This window comes from Hoplias malabaricus, chromosome 9, assembly GCF_029633855.1.
Source record: "Hoplias malabaricus isolate fHopMal1 chromosome 9, fHopMal1.hap1, whole genome shotgun sequence".
Lineage (NCBI taxonomy): Eukaryota > Metazoa > Chordata > Actinopteri > Characiformes > Erythrinidae > Hoplias > Hoplias malabaricus.
This window is the reverse complement of record NC_089808.1, coordinates 26,281,079-26,298,777: the sequence shown is the minus strand read 5'-3', so window position 1 is coordinate 26,298,777 and position 17,699 is coordinate 26,281,079. Positions and strand designations below refer to the sequence as shown.

At 39.3% G+C, this 17,699-nt stretch overlaps 1 protein-coding gene across 1 annotated transcript; it reads left to right on the top strand.

Annotated features, from left to right (window-relative positions):
- The first annotated feature begins 1,546 nt into the window (after positions 1-1,546).
- Positions 1,547-16,819, top strand: dok1b (docking protein 1b). Its single transcript, XM_066681539.1, has 5 exons — positions 1,547-1,885; positions 10,349-10,642; positions 11,161-11,251; positions 13,521-13,693; positions 14,391-16,819. Exons 1-5 carry the CDS (start codon positions 1,829-1,831, stop codon positions 15,570-15,572), a joined length of 1,797 nt encoding a protein of 598 aa, XP_066537636.1. The 5' UTR covers positions 1,547-1,828; the 3' UTR covers positions 15,573-16,819.
- The last annotated feature ends 880 nt before the right edge of the window (positions 16,820-17,699 follow it).

Here is a 17,699-nt window from a genome sequence, read left to right as displayed (position 1 = left end):
AACTGACCGCGCACAAAACTCAGAGAGCACGGGCAGAACTCAGAGCTCACGCGCAGTCATCGAGCACAAACGTCAGAGCTGGATATTTTGTTTGCAAGTTATAAGTTTTATGTTTGAGAGTATTTTTGTGCGATTCATTTTGGCACAAATCTGATTCCATAGGTTTTGTAGTGTTTCAGATTTATGTTTAGTTCTAATTTTATTTTTATTTATTTATTTTACTGATATCTTCAACAGTATACAGCCCGTGTAATTTATATAGAGTTGTGCCTAATTAATGAAATACAGTAAATACCCACATGGTATTTGAAACCTGTGCTGTGTCAGTAGCTTGAAAAAAAAAACACCCAACAACAACGCTGTAAGATGTATGTGACAAAACAAATAGTTAAATGTAGATATTACAAATCGCCACAAGATGGCGGTATCGGTACTTCAATTTCACTTGTTTGAGGTCTGTCGACATTGTCACCTTTTACACAGGATAACAGTCCTGTGTAAAATGAATGAATATTAATAAAGTGAATGTAGCAGTGCATTTTATAATTACACATGTACACCAGGGCATGTACACTGTATCTGGAGGTTTGTAGACACCATCAACGGTCAGTTCACTGCTGCTGACACTGGAGAAATGAAATAATCATTAGTGTACACAGACTGCTCTTTCACTCTTCACCCCGGTGTCCTCATATTCTTTGAGTTTTAGTTTGAAATTCGTTGTGTCTGGAAATTGGAAGATATAAAACATATGACTGGCGATATCTGTTAACAGAGGAAAGGATATCCCCTGTGATACTTCAGGTTTGCCCCTTTCAAGACTCAAGATCACAAGGATATCCTTTCACCTTGAAGGCAGAAGTCTTTTTCCTCTCTGCTTGTGTCGTACACTTGCTCTTTGATCTGCTGTTCTGAACTGACTGAAATGTGTTTGACAGAGAAACGTGAAAATCAGTCGAGCCTTGCCGCCCACTACGGCTCTGCACTATATACTGTCAGCGTGTCTGTCTGTAACACGGTCTGTGGCCTCGGGGTGGGTGTAAGTGAAGGGAGAATCTTTTTCTGTCAGCAAAATTGCTTTCAGTATGTACATTCAAAACCACACACCCACAGACAATGTCACTGGCTGTAGTATTGTCTGAGAGAGAGAGAGAGAGAGAGAGAGAGAGAGAGAGAGAGAGAGAGTTTAATTATTAATATTTTTAATGACATAACCCACATTAATCCTATTCATAATATTATAACTCAAAGTCCTTTTACCTTTGACTGTATATATTTGCAAGTAGCTTTATAGGAATATGGAGGTTATATGTTAAAAGCTTACTTTTTTCGAGTAGTAGGTTTATTATTTACCAGCAGACCTTGGGATAATTTTACTCAATTGCGCAAATACGTCCTCATTTTTGATACAAGATATGATAATGAACAAGCACGTGTGAGAATTGAGAGAGAGAGAGAGAGAGAGAGAGAGAAGTGTATGTGGGTGGAGGGAGTGTGTGTGTTTGTGTGTGTGAGAGAGTGTGAGAGTGAGTGTGTGTGAGAGAGAGAGAGAGCGAGCTCCTCGTGCGCGCGCACTGCTCTGTGATATACCGCTCCGCTTTTTTCTCTCCGAAGTTAATACGGAATCTTTTATCACAATAAAACAGTCATAAACAGCTTTTAAATGACTTCCCTGTGCCGATGTGCTGAAGGATGGCGAGCGGAAGTTCGCACTGAAGGAAGTGTGAAGAAGTGAGAGAAAAACAAGAGTAAGAACAGTCGATTGTCGGGTTGACTGGTTTGGGTTTACTTCAAAGAGACACACACAGAGAGGGGGACTCTGTACAAGATGGACACTCACGTCAAAGAGGGACAGCTTTATGTCCAGCACCAGAAGTTTGGAAAGGTAAGGGGTTTTGCTGGCGCTTCGTGACTTCATTACTTCACTCACTCACACCCAGAGCCCGGCAGAGTTATGGACCTAGGTTTCTGTTTACTTCACAGCACTGAACTTGAAGTAGTGAAGTGTTTACTGTTATAAACACAAGGGGCTCACGGGACTGTATTTCACAAAGGACTTACACGTAAACCTATACTTCAGGGTTGTCCGTTATTAAGTTATCTGTCTGCACTGAGAAACCCTGCTTTGTGAAATATGTGAAATACCCACGACAGCAGGACAGAGCCACAGAATGTGAAGTTTACTCACATCCAAGTCTCACTTCTGCACTTTTGTAGCAGAGAGTGAGCAGAGTAACTTAAAACCACACAGAGGTATGAATTCTGTTGATTTGTTGAAATAATGAGTAAAGTAAAATCCGACATACCTCCACCTGAAATAACAATATTAAAAAAAGCCTTCATGTTGAACCCTAGCAGATCAAAAACTGTGAAAGTACTGAGTAATTTATAGAACTGTTACAGAACTGTTCCAATAGTGAGGTTTGGTAGGTGTGGTGTATCTTTAATTTCAAGGTTGATATTAAATAAAACCATAAAACTCAAAAGCTGGTTCCCTATACACTTATTAAACTTGGTCTTAAAGTAAGTGCCAGTGTTGGAGTGAAGTGATGGAAGTCATTTTAGGTCTCATCTGGGCGTGTGAAACTGGCCCCTGACATTTTATCAATGGCCTGTAAGTAAAGTGTATACCTACGGGAATATTGGAACTAAACATGGTAGGGTTTTTTTATTTTTAGAAAATAGTAAAGTATTGGGTACTAGTGTAGTTTGGAAGTACACTTCAGTGGTATATGTACGTGCTTCCCCTCCAAATTTTCAAATTTTATTGTAAAACCCAAAAACAGGTAGAATTGCATGACGAGTACGGTTAGTAATGCTCTATTTAAGAGCTTGGTGTCTGCTGAACATAATGCATTGCTTTTAAAGCGATTGCCATGTAGTCCAGTACATTCTTCTCTTTCCTGTGACATGAGAGAGTCACATGGATGTGCTGCACAGTTAGACGCACTGCTAACATGACACCCCACTGTTTGCAATACATTTGCATAGCTTTTCACTAAGACTACAATCAGCACTACTTACAAAGGAACATAAAGAGGTTTTGCCATTGTTTTTCTTTAACTCCCAGTTTATTACACATTCTCTGACAAAATCCTTGGTCTATGGTGGAAAAAATAGCAACTTTTTTTTTTTCACCAGAAGGCCAAACCACACAAGTGAGTAACTCGATCTGTGCACCCCAATGCATGCAGGCAATAAAGCACACTGTGTTAGGCCTGTTTGTGTTTTACTGTTTCACATTGACATGAATCATGTGACCTCAGTCAAAACTTTCTCGACTCATAGCGAGCAGCTTGTTCTTATATAGTCTCCTGAAACTCCTGTCCCTATTTTGTTTAGTAAGTGTATGAACAACCAAGGTCTAAACCAGACAATTGCTGTAACCCTAAGGCAATAGCTGCAAGTCATGACAAATGTTGAGGGCAGTCCATTAATCCATATATTTACCAACAGATGAAACAGCAAGGCCTCCAATATTCTCTGTAATTTATTAGACATTGCTAGTATTTGGATGGAAATGGGGACCCATCAAACTATTAGGTCCATTGTGGCTTTTCAGACCAGACAAAATTATTAGTTGTTGCAATCATATCATAACCATGTAATTCCCCCTTTTTTTATTATTATTATTTTGTAAACATTTCATGACGAGTGGACTAATAGATATTGTGTAAAATTGCTTGTTTTTTAGTCTTCTGTTTTGTGATATCGGAATTTGTTTTGAAAGTCATGAAATACAGAATTCTTCAGAGACCACTAGTCTTGCGAACTCAGTTGTGAAATGCAAACTCTGAGCAAAAGCTCTCTCTCTGAAGATGAAAACTTCCTCTTACGTCTTTTCTTTCCTCATGCTCTTTCAGATTTTTTTCCTGGCCATCGTCATTCTTAGCTTGCTCAATGGCCTGACCTCAGATAAGCTGCTTTATGATATCGCATAATCATATAGGGTGTTGTGCAAATACGACTGAAGTGAATGATGTTGAATTAATGTGTTGCTACGAAGAACTAATAACTCAGAAAAGTGTGACAGTGGCTGTTCAGGGCTTAGTAAGTTGCTTTGTTGAATGTGAATGAGATAATTATTTTAGAAAAATTCCAGAATGTGAGGGGTTTTGGTTTCAAGGTTAACTCACATTTTGAGGTGGTTTTGTTTCACAGTGCTTGTGCAATATTGCCTGTGTTTCTGTGCTCCAATCTCTTAAGTCATAATCAGAGATCTGAGTAATGCTTTCTAATGTGACGACTGATGCGCTATAATGCATTGTTATTGCTATACTGACTTTTGCAAAATTTAAAAAAATACATCTTTTTATACAAATTTTTATCCAGTTATTTTTGTGCACTTTGGGCCTTGCATCGCAGTGCCCTCTGTCCCACAATGGTGTTTGAATATTTTGCAAGGCATACTGCATTATTCACTAGCAATGACTCAAAATTTGTCGTTCATTCATGAAACATTTCTTGGCTGGTAAGTTCAGATAACAGTTGCCTCAGACATTTGACCTTTGACCTTCACATCTCATAGCTCTTTAAAATTAACCTCTAGATAAAAGACGTCTGATGTGGAGTGTGTCTGCGTGAGACATGCTTTAAAGCATGACAAAGCTTCCCCTTGCCAAACTTCTCCATCACCCGATACTTATGTTTGTGTAATGTTGGAGTGTAGAGGGATATTGACTTTGGAGCAGCCCCCTGGGCCTGTGTCCACTACAATGTCTGCAGCTGCAAGTATCTGGACAGTGGCCACACAAATTGTTATGGCAGAGGAGGTACCGTCTGTACGCTTTACCAAGGTGTGTAGACTCGTTGGGTCTTCTACAAAAATGTATAGATGCGGTTTTTGATGTATTTTGATTCTTGTTCATTTATATTCTTGTGTGTGGACTATTATATTTTTTAGAAATATTCTTCCCACCTTGACATTTGGTTCGGAATCACACAGAGACCATTTAAAACATTGTGGCGTAGATCTAACCCCAAGATGGTCTATAATAAATCATGTTGGCTTTCCACACAAGTAACACTGAACCTTCAGCATACAATAAGTGACTGAGACCTATGTTCTAGTACAGCTTCTGGCCAGTTTTGCTAGTATACAGAGCTTCAGACTTGCTCCCACAGCACCAGGGGCTGCATTTATGTGCAAGGCAGGTTTTCTCAGAGGTGGAATATATTTATTTGCACATTCAGGTGGTTACATCAGCAGATGTAAACTGTTAAAAAACGTGGTTGAAGTTGCATTCTAAATGAATAATAATAATAATTAATTATTTATTTACTTCCACCACAGGTAAACACATTGTATCCACATAATTATGTTCACTTGTTTTCAAATCATGTTTAAAACAATTCAGTTTACATGATTTTATCACCCAACTTTGAAAGGGGTTAGTGTGGTGTCCCTCAGTGTGACACTTGAGGACTTTTGAAGAGAGATTTACTTTGTCAGCTGTATACCGTTTGACGCCTCTTCAAGTTTAGAAAAGCATCCATTTAGAGTCATAAAAGTGTCAGATCCATTTTGTTCTAAACACTGTATTTCTTCTTCTTGTTTTTTAATCTCTGTACAACATCTAAGGAGGAACAAATCTCTTATCATGCCGCTGCTCTGTTATGAAATATACACACTCCATCTAAAACGCTTTGTGAAATCTACACGTCCAGCTTAGTTAATGTTTCATCTAGGAAAATGTGGAAGAAACAGTCAACACCACTGTGTAAAAAGGGAGAAAACTTTAGAAGAGTTGATACCACCGCCTCTTGTGGCTACACATTAATCTATTATGAGAGTAGCGCAGTGTGGAAATGATTAGAATAGGTTTAATTTAAAATCTCAGTGTGCATACAGTGTATCTTTATTTGCACTATTCAAAACAAAAACATAGACGCACGATGACGCCACCAATTTAACTTTAGTTGTTATTACTGTGACTGTTACATAATGTACATGTGTTTGTGTGAATGTGAGTATGTAAGTATGTGAGTGTGTCTGTCAGTGAGTGAATCAGTGAGTGTGTAAGTGAGTGTGTGTATTACACCAGCATTACTTGTGTACAAGGCCGGATCGCAGATTAGAGGAAGTCACTCTTTCTTATTTGCATAAGTTCCATCCTGTGTAATATATCTCTCAAGCACAGAATTGCCTAATATGGAATTGGTGGGGTAACAGATGAAATCAGTTCTAACCATGGCATTCATCATTAATTCTGTTAAATTTGCTTAGAACCTGTGTGATGAAATTCACGATTTATTTAAAGCACCTTTAATGATTTGGTGCTGTTCCTTGTATCTTTTGTATAATACGTCTCTAAGATCCTCACATACAGATGTTTATAAAAGTGTATATTTCTTGTTCTACATTCTCACTATAAAGGATTAAATCGACATCTTTTTGCAGACGCTTTCATCGGTGCATCCTGAGACATGGATTCCATAAATGCATTGGTTTAGCTTATATTCTAGACACTAAACTAGTGTTGAGTCAGTTCATAGAGAAAAAGTAAACCTTGTAACACACACCTTGCCTTGCCTTTAATAACAGGTGTTTGAAGACATTTAGACACACAATGTTATTGCTTCATTGGTTTAAAATAAAATATAATTGTTTTGAAATAAAAATGTTATTTTTACCAAGCACCTTGTTAGACAGCGAAAGAGCACGAGCGGTAATTCTTCCAGCACGCTGTAAGTGTTAAGTTGTTTTCACTATGGTGCTCTGGGGAAAGCAGGCCCAGAGTAGATTTGCAGATGGAACGATCATACTGTACACCTGCAGTGTGTTGGAGGAAGCAAAGCACACTGGGTAATCCCACACATTTCCTTTTTGCCACATTGATAGATGCACACACACACACATTAGATTTTAATAATCCACAGCATTATATGGCCCAAACCCTTATACCAGTACATTCTTATACAAACCCCACTTCATGAAAAGTTAGCACATTTTGTTGAACTGAATAAAACAAGATGCTAATTTGTTAGATCTCTTCAAGCTTTATTTGATTAAAACACACACACACACACACACACACACACACACAAAGAAAAGGTTTTCAATGCGTTAATTGTATTGATTGGTAACTTGATTGTATTTTGTAAATATAAATGCATTTAGAATTTGATGCCTGCAACACACTGTACTAACTGTTAAAGTACTGCAAGTGTAAATGTACCCATTCTAGCTTGATATAATACTTGAACTGCACAGCGGTCTCTGGTCTATGATGCACCATAGGCGGCAGGTCTGGACTGCAGAGCCGGGCCAGACAAGCACACCCACTCTGTGTTTACTGTTGCTGCACATACAGAATGATGCCTGGCATTGTCTTGCTGAAATAGCCAAGGACTTCCTATGATAATATGTGGCCTTGATGGCAGCATACGTCCCTCTAAAACCCAATGATTGTCTCCATATCAGTGCAAGCTTCTCACATATGCAAGTCACCCTCCGCCCTCCTTAATTCCATGAGAGATGTGTGCTTTTGACCTTATTGCTGGGAAAACTCCAGATGGTCCCCTATGTCATTAGCATGGAAATCATGACAACATTAATTTTTCATGAAAACAAGCTGAGCTTGGGCCCTGAGAAAGTAGTAGTGCTTCCATATTGAATTGACATATGCCTTTCTGTTTGCATAATAGAGGTTCAGTCCTTGATGCAGTGGCAGATTCTGTTTGGTGACAACAGTTTTTGAAGTATACACAAGCACATGTGTAGCACATCAATGTAACATGTAGCAATCTAATGCTGTACCATCTTTCCACACTGGTATCCAGCTTTATCTTCTACATGGACCGGTATTTCTCCAGAACTCTTGAATCCTTTCACAATATTAAATACAATAGATTGTAAAATCTACTAAATTCTTTCCAAACTTGTATCCGAAATGTTGTTTGACCTATTTAATTATCGTCTAATGAAGTCTGCCATAAAATGATGATCAATGATCAGTACTTTCTTGCCAAGGACTTGAAGTTAAAGTTGTTTATATTTAAAAAATACAAAAGTTGGCCTGTGAAACCTTATGTTTCTTCCTTAACCCCTTCCCATTCCTGTCCTACTCTTCCTCATTCTTCTTCTCCTATGTCATTCTCTCTTCCCAGAAATCTTTGCTTTGTGCATTAACATGATTTTTATTTTTATTGCACATTACAAAAACTTTTCTGAAATTTGGGTTTGTGGAAAACATTTTTTTAAGCTTTTTCTTTCTTAATGCAGAACTGAAATTTGCTACCTTTTTTGAAAGCATTGAATACATTTTTATTTTCTAAGAAATGTGATTTCGCTAAAACACTTTAATCAAATCAATGCATGTCACATCTGTAGGATATTATTCGAACATAAAGAAATACTCAGGAAGCATGAGTTTATCGGAAGCATATTCTGTCTTTCCTCCTCCGTACCACTCACAGAGAGTGAATCAAAGGTCTGATTTCTTGGTCTCTAAAACAGTGACTACAGTGTTGATTTAATACACTATGGCAAGTCAAATTTCCTGTCACTGTCGTGAAATCTTCCCACTCTGTTTCCTGGTGATCACATTTGTCTATGTCTGAGTGTTTTGTATTGTTGTTTATACTAAGACCTTCTGTGGCATTTTGACCACTAGAATCCTGCTGCTCTATGGCATAACAGAAATGAAGTCACAGGAAGTGCATAGTTTAGGAATAAAGGTTGATTAAGGCTTCCAGATGCCTCAGTGTCCTAACAACATTCTCTTTCATTGAGCAAAGTGTTCATATATCACTCAGTGGCACATAACGCATTTATCTGAACTGCTTTTTAGCAAGTCTCAATCACAGTACAAAGTGCATTTTATATTAGCATTATTATATCATGATGTTCACTGTTACTTGGGGCCAAATGTTGATATTATATTAACAGTCAAAACGTCTCAGTATAATATTGCTGATATAACACAAACTAGAATGTTTTAAATGGTATAAAGAAAGAGAAGGAAAGACCTAAAATGAAGGCAATAATAATCCAAGGCCACAATCTTTTTATGGACGGTAGGGAAGCTGATTTGTTCTGTTCAGGCTAACACTGTTAATACAATATCAAGCCCACTGCTCTTTATTAAATTTAGATTCTTCAGAATAGTGACTAGCGTTGACCTGGCTCTAATCGATGAAGTCTGGACTTGCACCAATATGACAGCACCTGTTGTTTATAAATACGAAAGGTTGAAGATTAAGTTAATCGGACTGAACCTTTCACCTTTTATCAGACACAGACACAAACACACTACTCCACGGTGTCCTTAGCCGCTTATTTTGTTTGTGTGTGTAATACCCTTAATTTCCTTCCGTCGTTTGTGGATCTGCAGGAAGAGGATTGATAGTCACTGGTTTCCTCACAGTTACCTCAGCTTTGGAGATGACTCTAAAGACTCCAGATTCTAAAGATTTCATATCAGCCTGGTATTTATAAGAAATCTTTCTAACCGTGACAGGCTTGAGTGGTTTAGAAATCTAAATGAGAGTTTGGAGATAATTTCTCGTCACTGTCAGTTCATCCACAAACAATTCAGTGTTTTGCTCAACTATTCCATTGTAAATCACCAATTAAAACGAGCCTGCATATTTATGCCAGCATTAGTCAAATACCCTTTCATACCCTCTTCCTAAATCTGGAGGCCAAGCTTGATAAGCCACAACATTTAATTTCAAATGATCCTCAAATGATATCAGACTTCCCTCTTTAGCCAAACAATGACTTTTAAAATATCTGTCTGTTGAAGTGTTTTAACTGTAGGTGAGAAAGTAGTAGTGCTTCCATATTGAATTGACATATGCCTTTCTGTTTGCATAATAGAGGTTCAGTCCTTGATGCAGTGGCAGATTCTGTTTGGTGACAACAGTTTTTGAAGTATACACAAGAACATGTGTAGCACATCAATGTAACATGTAGCAATCTAATGCTGTACCATCTTTCCACACTGGTATCCAGCTTTATCTTCTACATGGACCGGTATTTCTCCAGAACTCTTGAATCCTTTCACAATATTAAATACAATAGATTGTAAAATCTACTAAATTCTTTCCAAACTTGTATCCGAAATGTTGTTTGACCTATTTAATTATCGTCTAATGAAGTCTGCCATAAAATGATGATCAATGATCAGTACTTTCTTGCCAAGGACTTGAAGTTAAAGTTGTTTATATTTAAAAAATACAAAAGTTGGCCAAACTCTTTAGCCAAACAATGACTTTTAAAATATCTGTCTGTTGAAGTGTTTTAACTGTAGGTGCCAGGCCCCACTTCTCTCTGTCTTTAAAGCAAATTATATCAAAGAATGCTAAGTTTAACAATGTCCTTCTTTTCTCCATCTGTTCTCAGAAATGGAAGAAGAACTGGTTTGTGCTGTATCCTGCGAGTCAGAATGGCATTGCACGGCTTGAGTTCTATGACTGTGGAGGCAGTAGCACTGAAAAACCCAGCACTAAAAAATTGGACAAAAAGATCATTCGCCTTTCAGAGTGTATCAGCATCCTTCCTTCCTTTACCGAAACCTGCCCCAAAGAGAACATGGCAGCCTTCTATGTGGAGACCAATGACAAAGTGCATGTGTTTGCTGCTGAAAAGCACATCACAACTGAGTGGGTGGAGAAGATGTGTGAGATTGCCTTTCAGGTAAAGCACGGTGATGCATAATTAATAATTTCAAACTCGCAAGAGCTGACATTTATTGACCTCTGTAAAGGATTTCAAAGGTCAAGGAATGTTTCTCAAATGTAGCCTGACTAAATAATGAAAGGATATATTTTTATTAAATAATGCAAATTTCTACCAAACCCACCTTCTAGTGCTATAGCTTACTATGTCAGTAACAATCAGGATCTAATCTATCTACGAAAACCCCTTCAGCCTTCAAGGGCCCAAACTGCACTTCAGATTCCTCCCTCTTATGACAATATAACAAACATACTACAACATTTTAAAGTCATCACAGCATTGTTTAAATACATTTTCTCTTTGAGTAAAGAGAATGCCTAGGCATGTTTCCGGATACACGCTGGGAATTTCCAAAGGGAAAAGGGACTTTAGGTTTTTATTTGATGGGTAACTGCCTCCATTGCAGACTCAGCATATCTGCCCCTCTTTCTTTTTCTCCATCTCACTCTCTCTCCCTCTTTTTCTCTGGTTCTCAGGGAGGTAGTGGAACTTTGGGTAGTCCTGACTCCAATGGACAGCAGGAACTTCAAATGGCTGAGAACATGATCTATTACTCCAGAGAGGAAGGTAACAGAATGCGAAGGAAGGCATGCCATATTCCTGTCAAATTGCAGCCCTTTAATGATGTTACATAATACTGTTGCCAGTAGGAGGTTGTGTTTCCACCCATTTTCCATCTCTTTATCTAAAAATTCTCACAATGTCCTTTCTGGATGTGCTTGCCTGGGCAACGTCTCCATGGACATTGACAGAAGACAGGTATTACATATATCCGGGGCCAGTTCCTAAACCAAAGGGCCTTGGGACACCTTTTTACTGTTTGTCTGTAGCATAGCTGTTTTTATTTTGGATTTGTATGGATGTTTATGTATGGATGTTAAGCTGATGAAGGCCCACTCATGTCTGTACCTGAACCATAACATGTAAGAGAAAAGGCAAAAACTGCCTTTAAATTTGTAAGTGGAAGGGTACTTTCCCTAGTCACATGTTAGGCACACAGCCCTGGAAAATCGAGGCTGTTAATGTGTTTACACTAGACAGTATAGAGAGGAGAGCTGCTTCCTCACTGTGACAGACATGCGTGCACACAGAGACACAGAGACAGAGACAGTGAGAGAGAGAGAGAGAGAGAACAACATACTTTGCTGCATACCGTTCCTGCTATTAGAGCAGTTAAAAGTGATTGAGTTAAAAAAAAAAATATGTTACTAACCCAAATGAAACAGAAATACAGAGTTGTACAGAACCTGGAGCACTTTACGTTCCTTCTTTGAAGCCAGTGATTGCATACAAACCTCTGTGAAAAAGAGCTAGACAGACATTTAGATTGGTATTTATATTTTAAAAAAAAGTAAAGGTAGCAGAGTCTCTCACTCTCTCTGAATTCTCATCCAGAATCTCAATGTTTCTAGGGAAATGGAGGTCTTGAACACTTCTGTTTTTCATAAGGGGACCAGTGACTTCCTCAAAGAGCTGTGAGTGCCTCTCAGTGAGAACTAACATTAAGAGGCTTGTGACTTTGCAGTCCTGGCACACTCACTCCATGTCTTCTGCATGAGTGTGTGTGAGTGTCATATGTACTGTGGTGGGTGTATTTATCTGTTTATGCAGTTCAGCAACATCAGTCAAATGTGAAAGGACCTTTTGCAATAGCTGCTCTAGAGAACAAATTGTTCGGTTTTACAGATGTTTCATTTTCCACTGGCCTAGAGGGGTTTTAAGAGTCAATCTGAAGTGAACCTGCAGGTCCCGATAAGCTAGAGTATCAATGCCAAGCTTGGTCAGCCTACAATAATGCACTGTTCCACTGACCCAAAAGACTCAAATAAACATCCTGGATATACACATAACACATCAGAATGCTGAAATAGCATGGATATCTGTCAGGTTCCTGTGAGCATCAAAATCTGAAACATCAGATTAACATCCTATAACCTGTAATTGAATGAAGCTAAGCTTATAAGTAATTGAGCTGCAATACCTGGCTAAAACATCTGTACACTCTAATTTTCTAAATTTATTGTCCATTTTGAAGTTCAGTTTCAGACTGTAGTTCATCAGTAGGTCTGCATACCTATTAGCCCCTTTTCACACTGTTCTTCAATGGTCAGGACGACCCCAGAGCAGGCCTGATTTTGGTGGTGGATCAATCTCAGCTCTGCAGTGACACTGACTTGGTGGTGGTGTTAGTGTGAGTGGTGCTGGTTAAAGTGGATCAAACACAGCAGTACTGCTGGAGTTTTACTGAGAATAGTCCACCATCCAAAAAATATTCAGCCAACAGTGTCCTATGGGCAGCGTCCAGTGATCACTGATGAAGCACTAGAGGACGACCAACACAAAATGTACAGCAACAGATGAGCTACTGCCTCTAACTTTTACATCCACAAGTGGACGAGTGAGGTAGGCGTGTCTAACAGAGTGGACAGTGAATGGAATCAGTGTTTAAAAACTCCAGCAGCACTGCTGTGTCTGATCCCCTCATACTTGTTCAATACACACTAACACACCACCATGTCAGTGTCACTGCAGTGCTGAGAATCATCCACCAACCAATCAACCACACAAACAAACAAAAAAACTGCTTTGTGGGTGTCCACTGAAAAAAAAATGTAAAAAGGTGGCTAACAAATCATGCAGAGCAATAGATGGACTGCAGTTTGTAATTGGTAAACTATAAATTGCACTCCTAAAAAGTGGAACCTAAGAAATGTGATTCATGTGATTAACTTTTAAGGATTTCAGGGCACTGACAAAAATACTCTGTCCAAATTTAATAGTCCTGTGTCTGCTGTATGTTCCCTAATTCTTTTTAATTCTCGCTCTTGTTTTATAGTCAATGAATTCTGGGTAAGTGTCCAGAGAACAGAAGCATCCGAACGCTGTGGACTGTTGGGTAATTACTGGCTTAAAGCTGATGGAGAAAGTCTGATACTGAAGGAGCCTAAGACTAAAAGGAACTTACTGGTGTGGCCCTACAAACTTTTGCGCCGCTACGGCAGAGATAGGGTGAGTTTTAATACATTTGAAAAGCTATGTTAAATATATTCACTGCTACCTGGGTGATGTTTCCCAAACTAAATGTTGTGAAACCTTTCAGCTATTCATTTTCATTCGTTCCTTTGATGTAGGCTTGATATAGTTTGTCCACTGCAAAACATGACAGAACAATACAGATCAATGCTGAGACTTCATGATGTGCATGAACACCCCAAGGGCTGTGATCTTAAAATAATCTCAAAGCTCTTCTCACCCTCCATTCTTAGTGACAGCTGCCCTTATGCTAAAACTGACACTTCAAGCAGGAACTTGAGGCCACGGCTGTTTCCAACTCTGCTTCCTGTTGTTACCATAGCAACTGCTTTGGTACAGGAAGCTGGCCTTCCTCTCTCCCTCAAGAGTGGGCGGGAGGCAGGGCTAAGGTGGCAAATAACCGTTGAAGCATCAAGCTAATGATATCTCTTGAGTATTTGGATGAAATGTCTTGTGCTGGTATCATTCTTTCATGAAACATAAGGGTTTAAAGATGTTTGTTTAGACTTGAAAAGAAAAATGAATTTTAATCTACACATGTATAAAACACATTTATAAAGTTAAACCAAAATCAGAAACTTAAACATGTCAGTGTAAAAATCCAAAAAGACATCTTCAGTCTCATAATCATAGTGTCCCAGCATCATTGCTCTTATTCTGCTTTCTTATGCAGGTGATGTTCTCCTTTGAGGCTGGGCGGCGCTGTGAGTCTGGTCCAGGCAACTTCACGTTTGAGACAAAGCAGGGGAATGAGATCTTTCAGATTGTGGAGAGCGCAATCCGGGAGCAGAAGGCCCAGGCTGAGGAGCGGCACCAGAGCTGCCCATCATTTGATGGTGACTGTCCTGCCATGCAGCAGATTCGTGCCGCAATTGCTGAGGGAAATAATCGAGAGCCAGATGGAGACTCTGGTGGCAGCAAGCCCGGATCTGCAGATGGCGTTATCGGACGAAAGGAAGGGGAAGGCAAAAATTTAAAAGGCCGCTGTTTACCAGAGCCCCCAGCACCTGTTACAAGCACACCACCACGGTCTCCCATGCCTCGTGGGCCAAAAAGTGGACCTATGTTGGAGGACCAAATTAATCTGTACTCTGAGCCAGCCGATTCTGTTCGTCTGCCACCTAATCCTGGGGATTGTCTTTATTCTGACCCTGTGGACAGCATTAAACCTACTCCAACCCCCAGCCCACGGTTACGTCCAGTTGGAGATGAGGGGGGAGGCCGTAATCCAGGTATCAAAGTTGAGCCGTTCTATTCAGATATCTATGACCGGGTGACTCTTGACATAACCCAAAGAACAGGAGCAATGGGACTTGAGCAACGGGGCAGACGTCCTGCAGAAGGAACCCCAACAGAGCACATCTATGATGAACCTGAGGGAAGAGCAGGTCCTCCACTAGGCCAGCCTATATTCGCTCTGTATGATGAGGCACGTCCTGAGAACCAGCCCTGGAGAACCAGAGGACTTGAAGAAGTTCAAGGGCATGAGGTGCCTTATAACCCTAGTACAGATGACTATAGCGTCCCTGCCTATGGAAAGAAAACGCCCCAGGCTGTGGCCAGGCCTAAAGGTCCCAAGCCCATCACTGCACCTAAGCCGGGTAAGGTAGCTCTACCCAAGAAAGATCCTCCTCCACTGCCCCAAGGTAAAGCTAACTTGAATAACAACAATAGCAATAGCAGTAACCATTCGGGTGGTGGAGGACTAACTGGAAATGAATGGGGTGGTGGGAAAAAAGTAGGAAAGCAGGTAGAGATTTATAGTAAGGTGTCAAAGCATAAACCCCCTGCCGATGCTTGGCACCCTGCTATGCGAACGCCAGACATCATTTACGACAACTTGGGTGACATCTGACTCAAGTTTGCATGCCTTGTCAGCCCAGATGCACTCTAATAGTTCATTTCTGACACATGAACTAGAGGTAAGGTGAACATTCTTGTAGTTTGTTTGCCAAGCACTGTTTTATGCCAGTGAAATATCTGAAGATCTTTCCTCAGAAATGCCTGAAAAAAGACTGTGTGCAGTGTAGTGTCATAGGGATCTAGCACCGTTGATAATGGACTGTGGTCAATGATCAGTGACACAATGAAAAAGGAAGGCTTTTCCACTATGAAGGACTACAGTACTGTGCACAATGGAACTACAGATTGTTCAGAAAATTGCATAAATGTGACTTGTAAAACACATTACCCAAGGGTGGGTTGACCACATGTTCTCATCCTAGATGATATTGTAATTTTGCACTTATTTGACCATGCTTTTCCTTTCTGTGAATCATAATGAGTCTGTGACTTGTATTTTAGAGACTGCAAAGCACTTAAATGTCAGAAACCAAAACTGGAAGGCAAGAGAAGGTTAGAAGGTTCCTGTTGTCTTGTAGTGCCTGACAATTAAGATGGTCAGCGTTCATAGATCATATGGACAACTGTTGCACACATCTACATTTGTTTTGTATTAAGATTGTATTGAGAAATGTAGCAATTTACTAATCCACTGCTATGTGTGTGTTGAAGAACATCCAAAAAAACAGCTGTGCTGTTAATGATGAAAACTGTTGATGATAATAATAAATCAATAAATAGGAAAGCTAATCTTCTGCTTTTATTTTTTGGAAGTACTTTTTATTTATTTTTACTTCCAGGAAAATCTAGGCTTCTGGTTTTGTTTGTTGCTTTGGGATTCATCAAAGAGGGCATGAAATTATCTTGAATGCTCTTTTCCTCTTTCACTGTCCCTTATTCACTGCCTTACTCAGTCTGCCGAACTCACTGCTGAGGACTGCCAGAACAGATAAAACACTGCCTGATGCCTAGTGAATATTAACCAGCTGTGTAAAATAGAGCCTTACTTCAAGCATTGCTTGAATGTTGGCTAAATTAATCCACGTCTGCCTGGCTATGTTTGAAGGTACAGGCTGTTCCTTGTCCTGTTTTCTCTCTCATTCACCCATTCGCTATTTTCCTTTCATTCACTCCCACCCTTGCCCCTTTCTTCCACTGTCTGAAGGGATCTATTTTTTTTCTCCAAATGGCCACCCTCTTGCCCTGCCAGAATCTGATCTATTCATCACATTGTGCCTCACTTTTTCAATAAACAGTTTTCTTAAGCTAAAATGCAGACAGTGCTGTGTCCTTCACACCAATGTTTTTCCTTGGAAAAAGACTACAAAAACATTTGGCTCAAGGTATCAGTGAAAGAACCCAAATTCTTGCCTGAATTTAGTCTCCAGTCATTTATAAATGCACCAATGTATTTTACTGCTTCCTCTAAATGTTTCCAAAACAGAAATGACACAGTAATAACCTCGTATTTTTGTCCATTGATAACCCATATGTGCTGAACCCTTTGTGACTTACAGCTGTCACTTGAGCAGATATAACTCCAGGCACAATTCAAATATACAGCAGTCATTATACTGTGGCCCTGGTCTCATGAGGAAGTGTTTTTGTCTGTTCATCTGACACTACCTGTTACTTCCTGACCTTTACACTGTTGTTAACTATCACAAGCATTTTAAATGAGGTTTAGATTCAATTATGTGAAATTATATGTTGACCTAGATCTTTGTTCCATGATTATGCTGTGGATGATAAACTGCAACGGTTTCTAGTGTACGCTTGCAGTGGTGGTACAAATGTTTATTTGTATTCAAAGCTGCTGGCATTGAAAGATTCATAGAAACATTCTCTAAACAAATTTGTTGAGTTGCGTTGACAAATTGTAATATATTTTTTCTTCCTGATATTCCCTCCCAAAAAAAAAAAACACATGCACAAATCTGTAAGCTTTAACTACACAGGAAAAAACATATGAAATACACTAAATAGTTTAGAAATAAAGCATGGCAATTCCATTCAAATTGAAGAATTGTTTGTGTGTATCCAAGATGTGATGCAGTGCCAAATATAAACAAAGTGCAATTGATTAAAATGTAAAAGCAAACAAACAAAAAAGTGGTTCAAAGACAAATGTGCTTAAGTG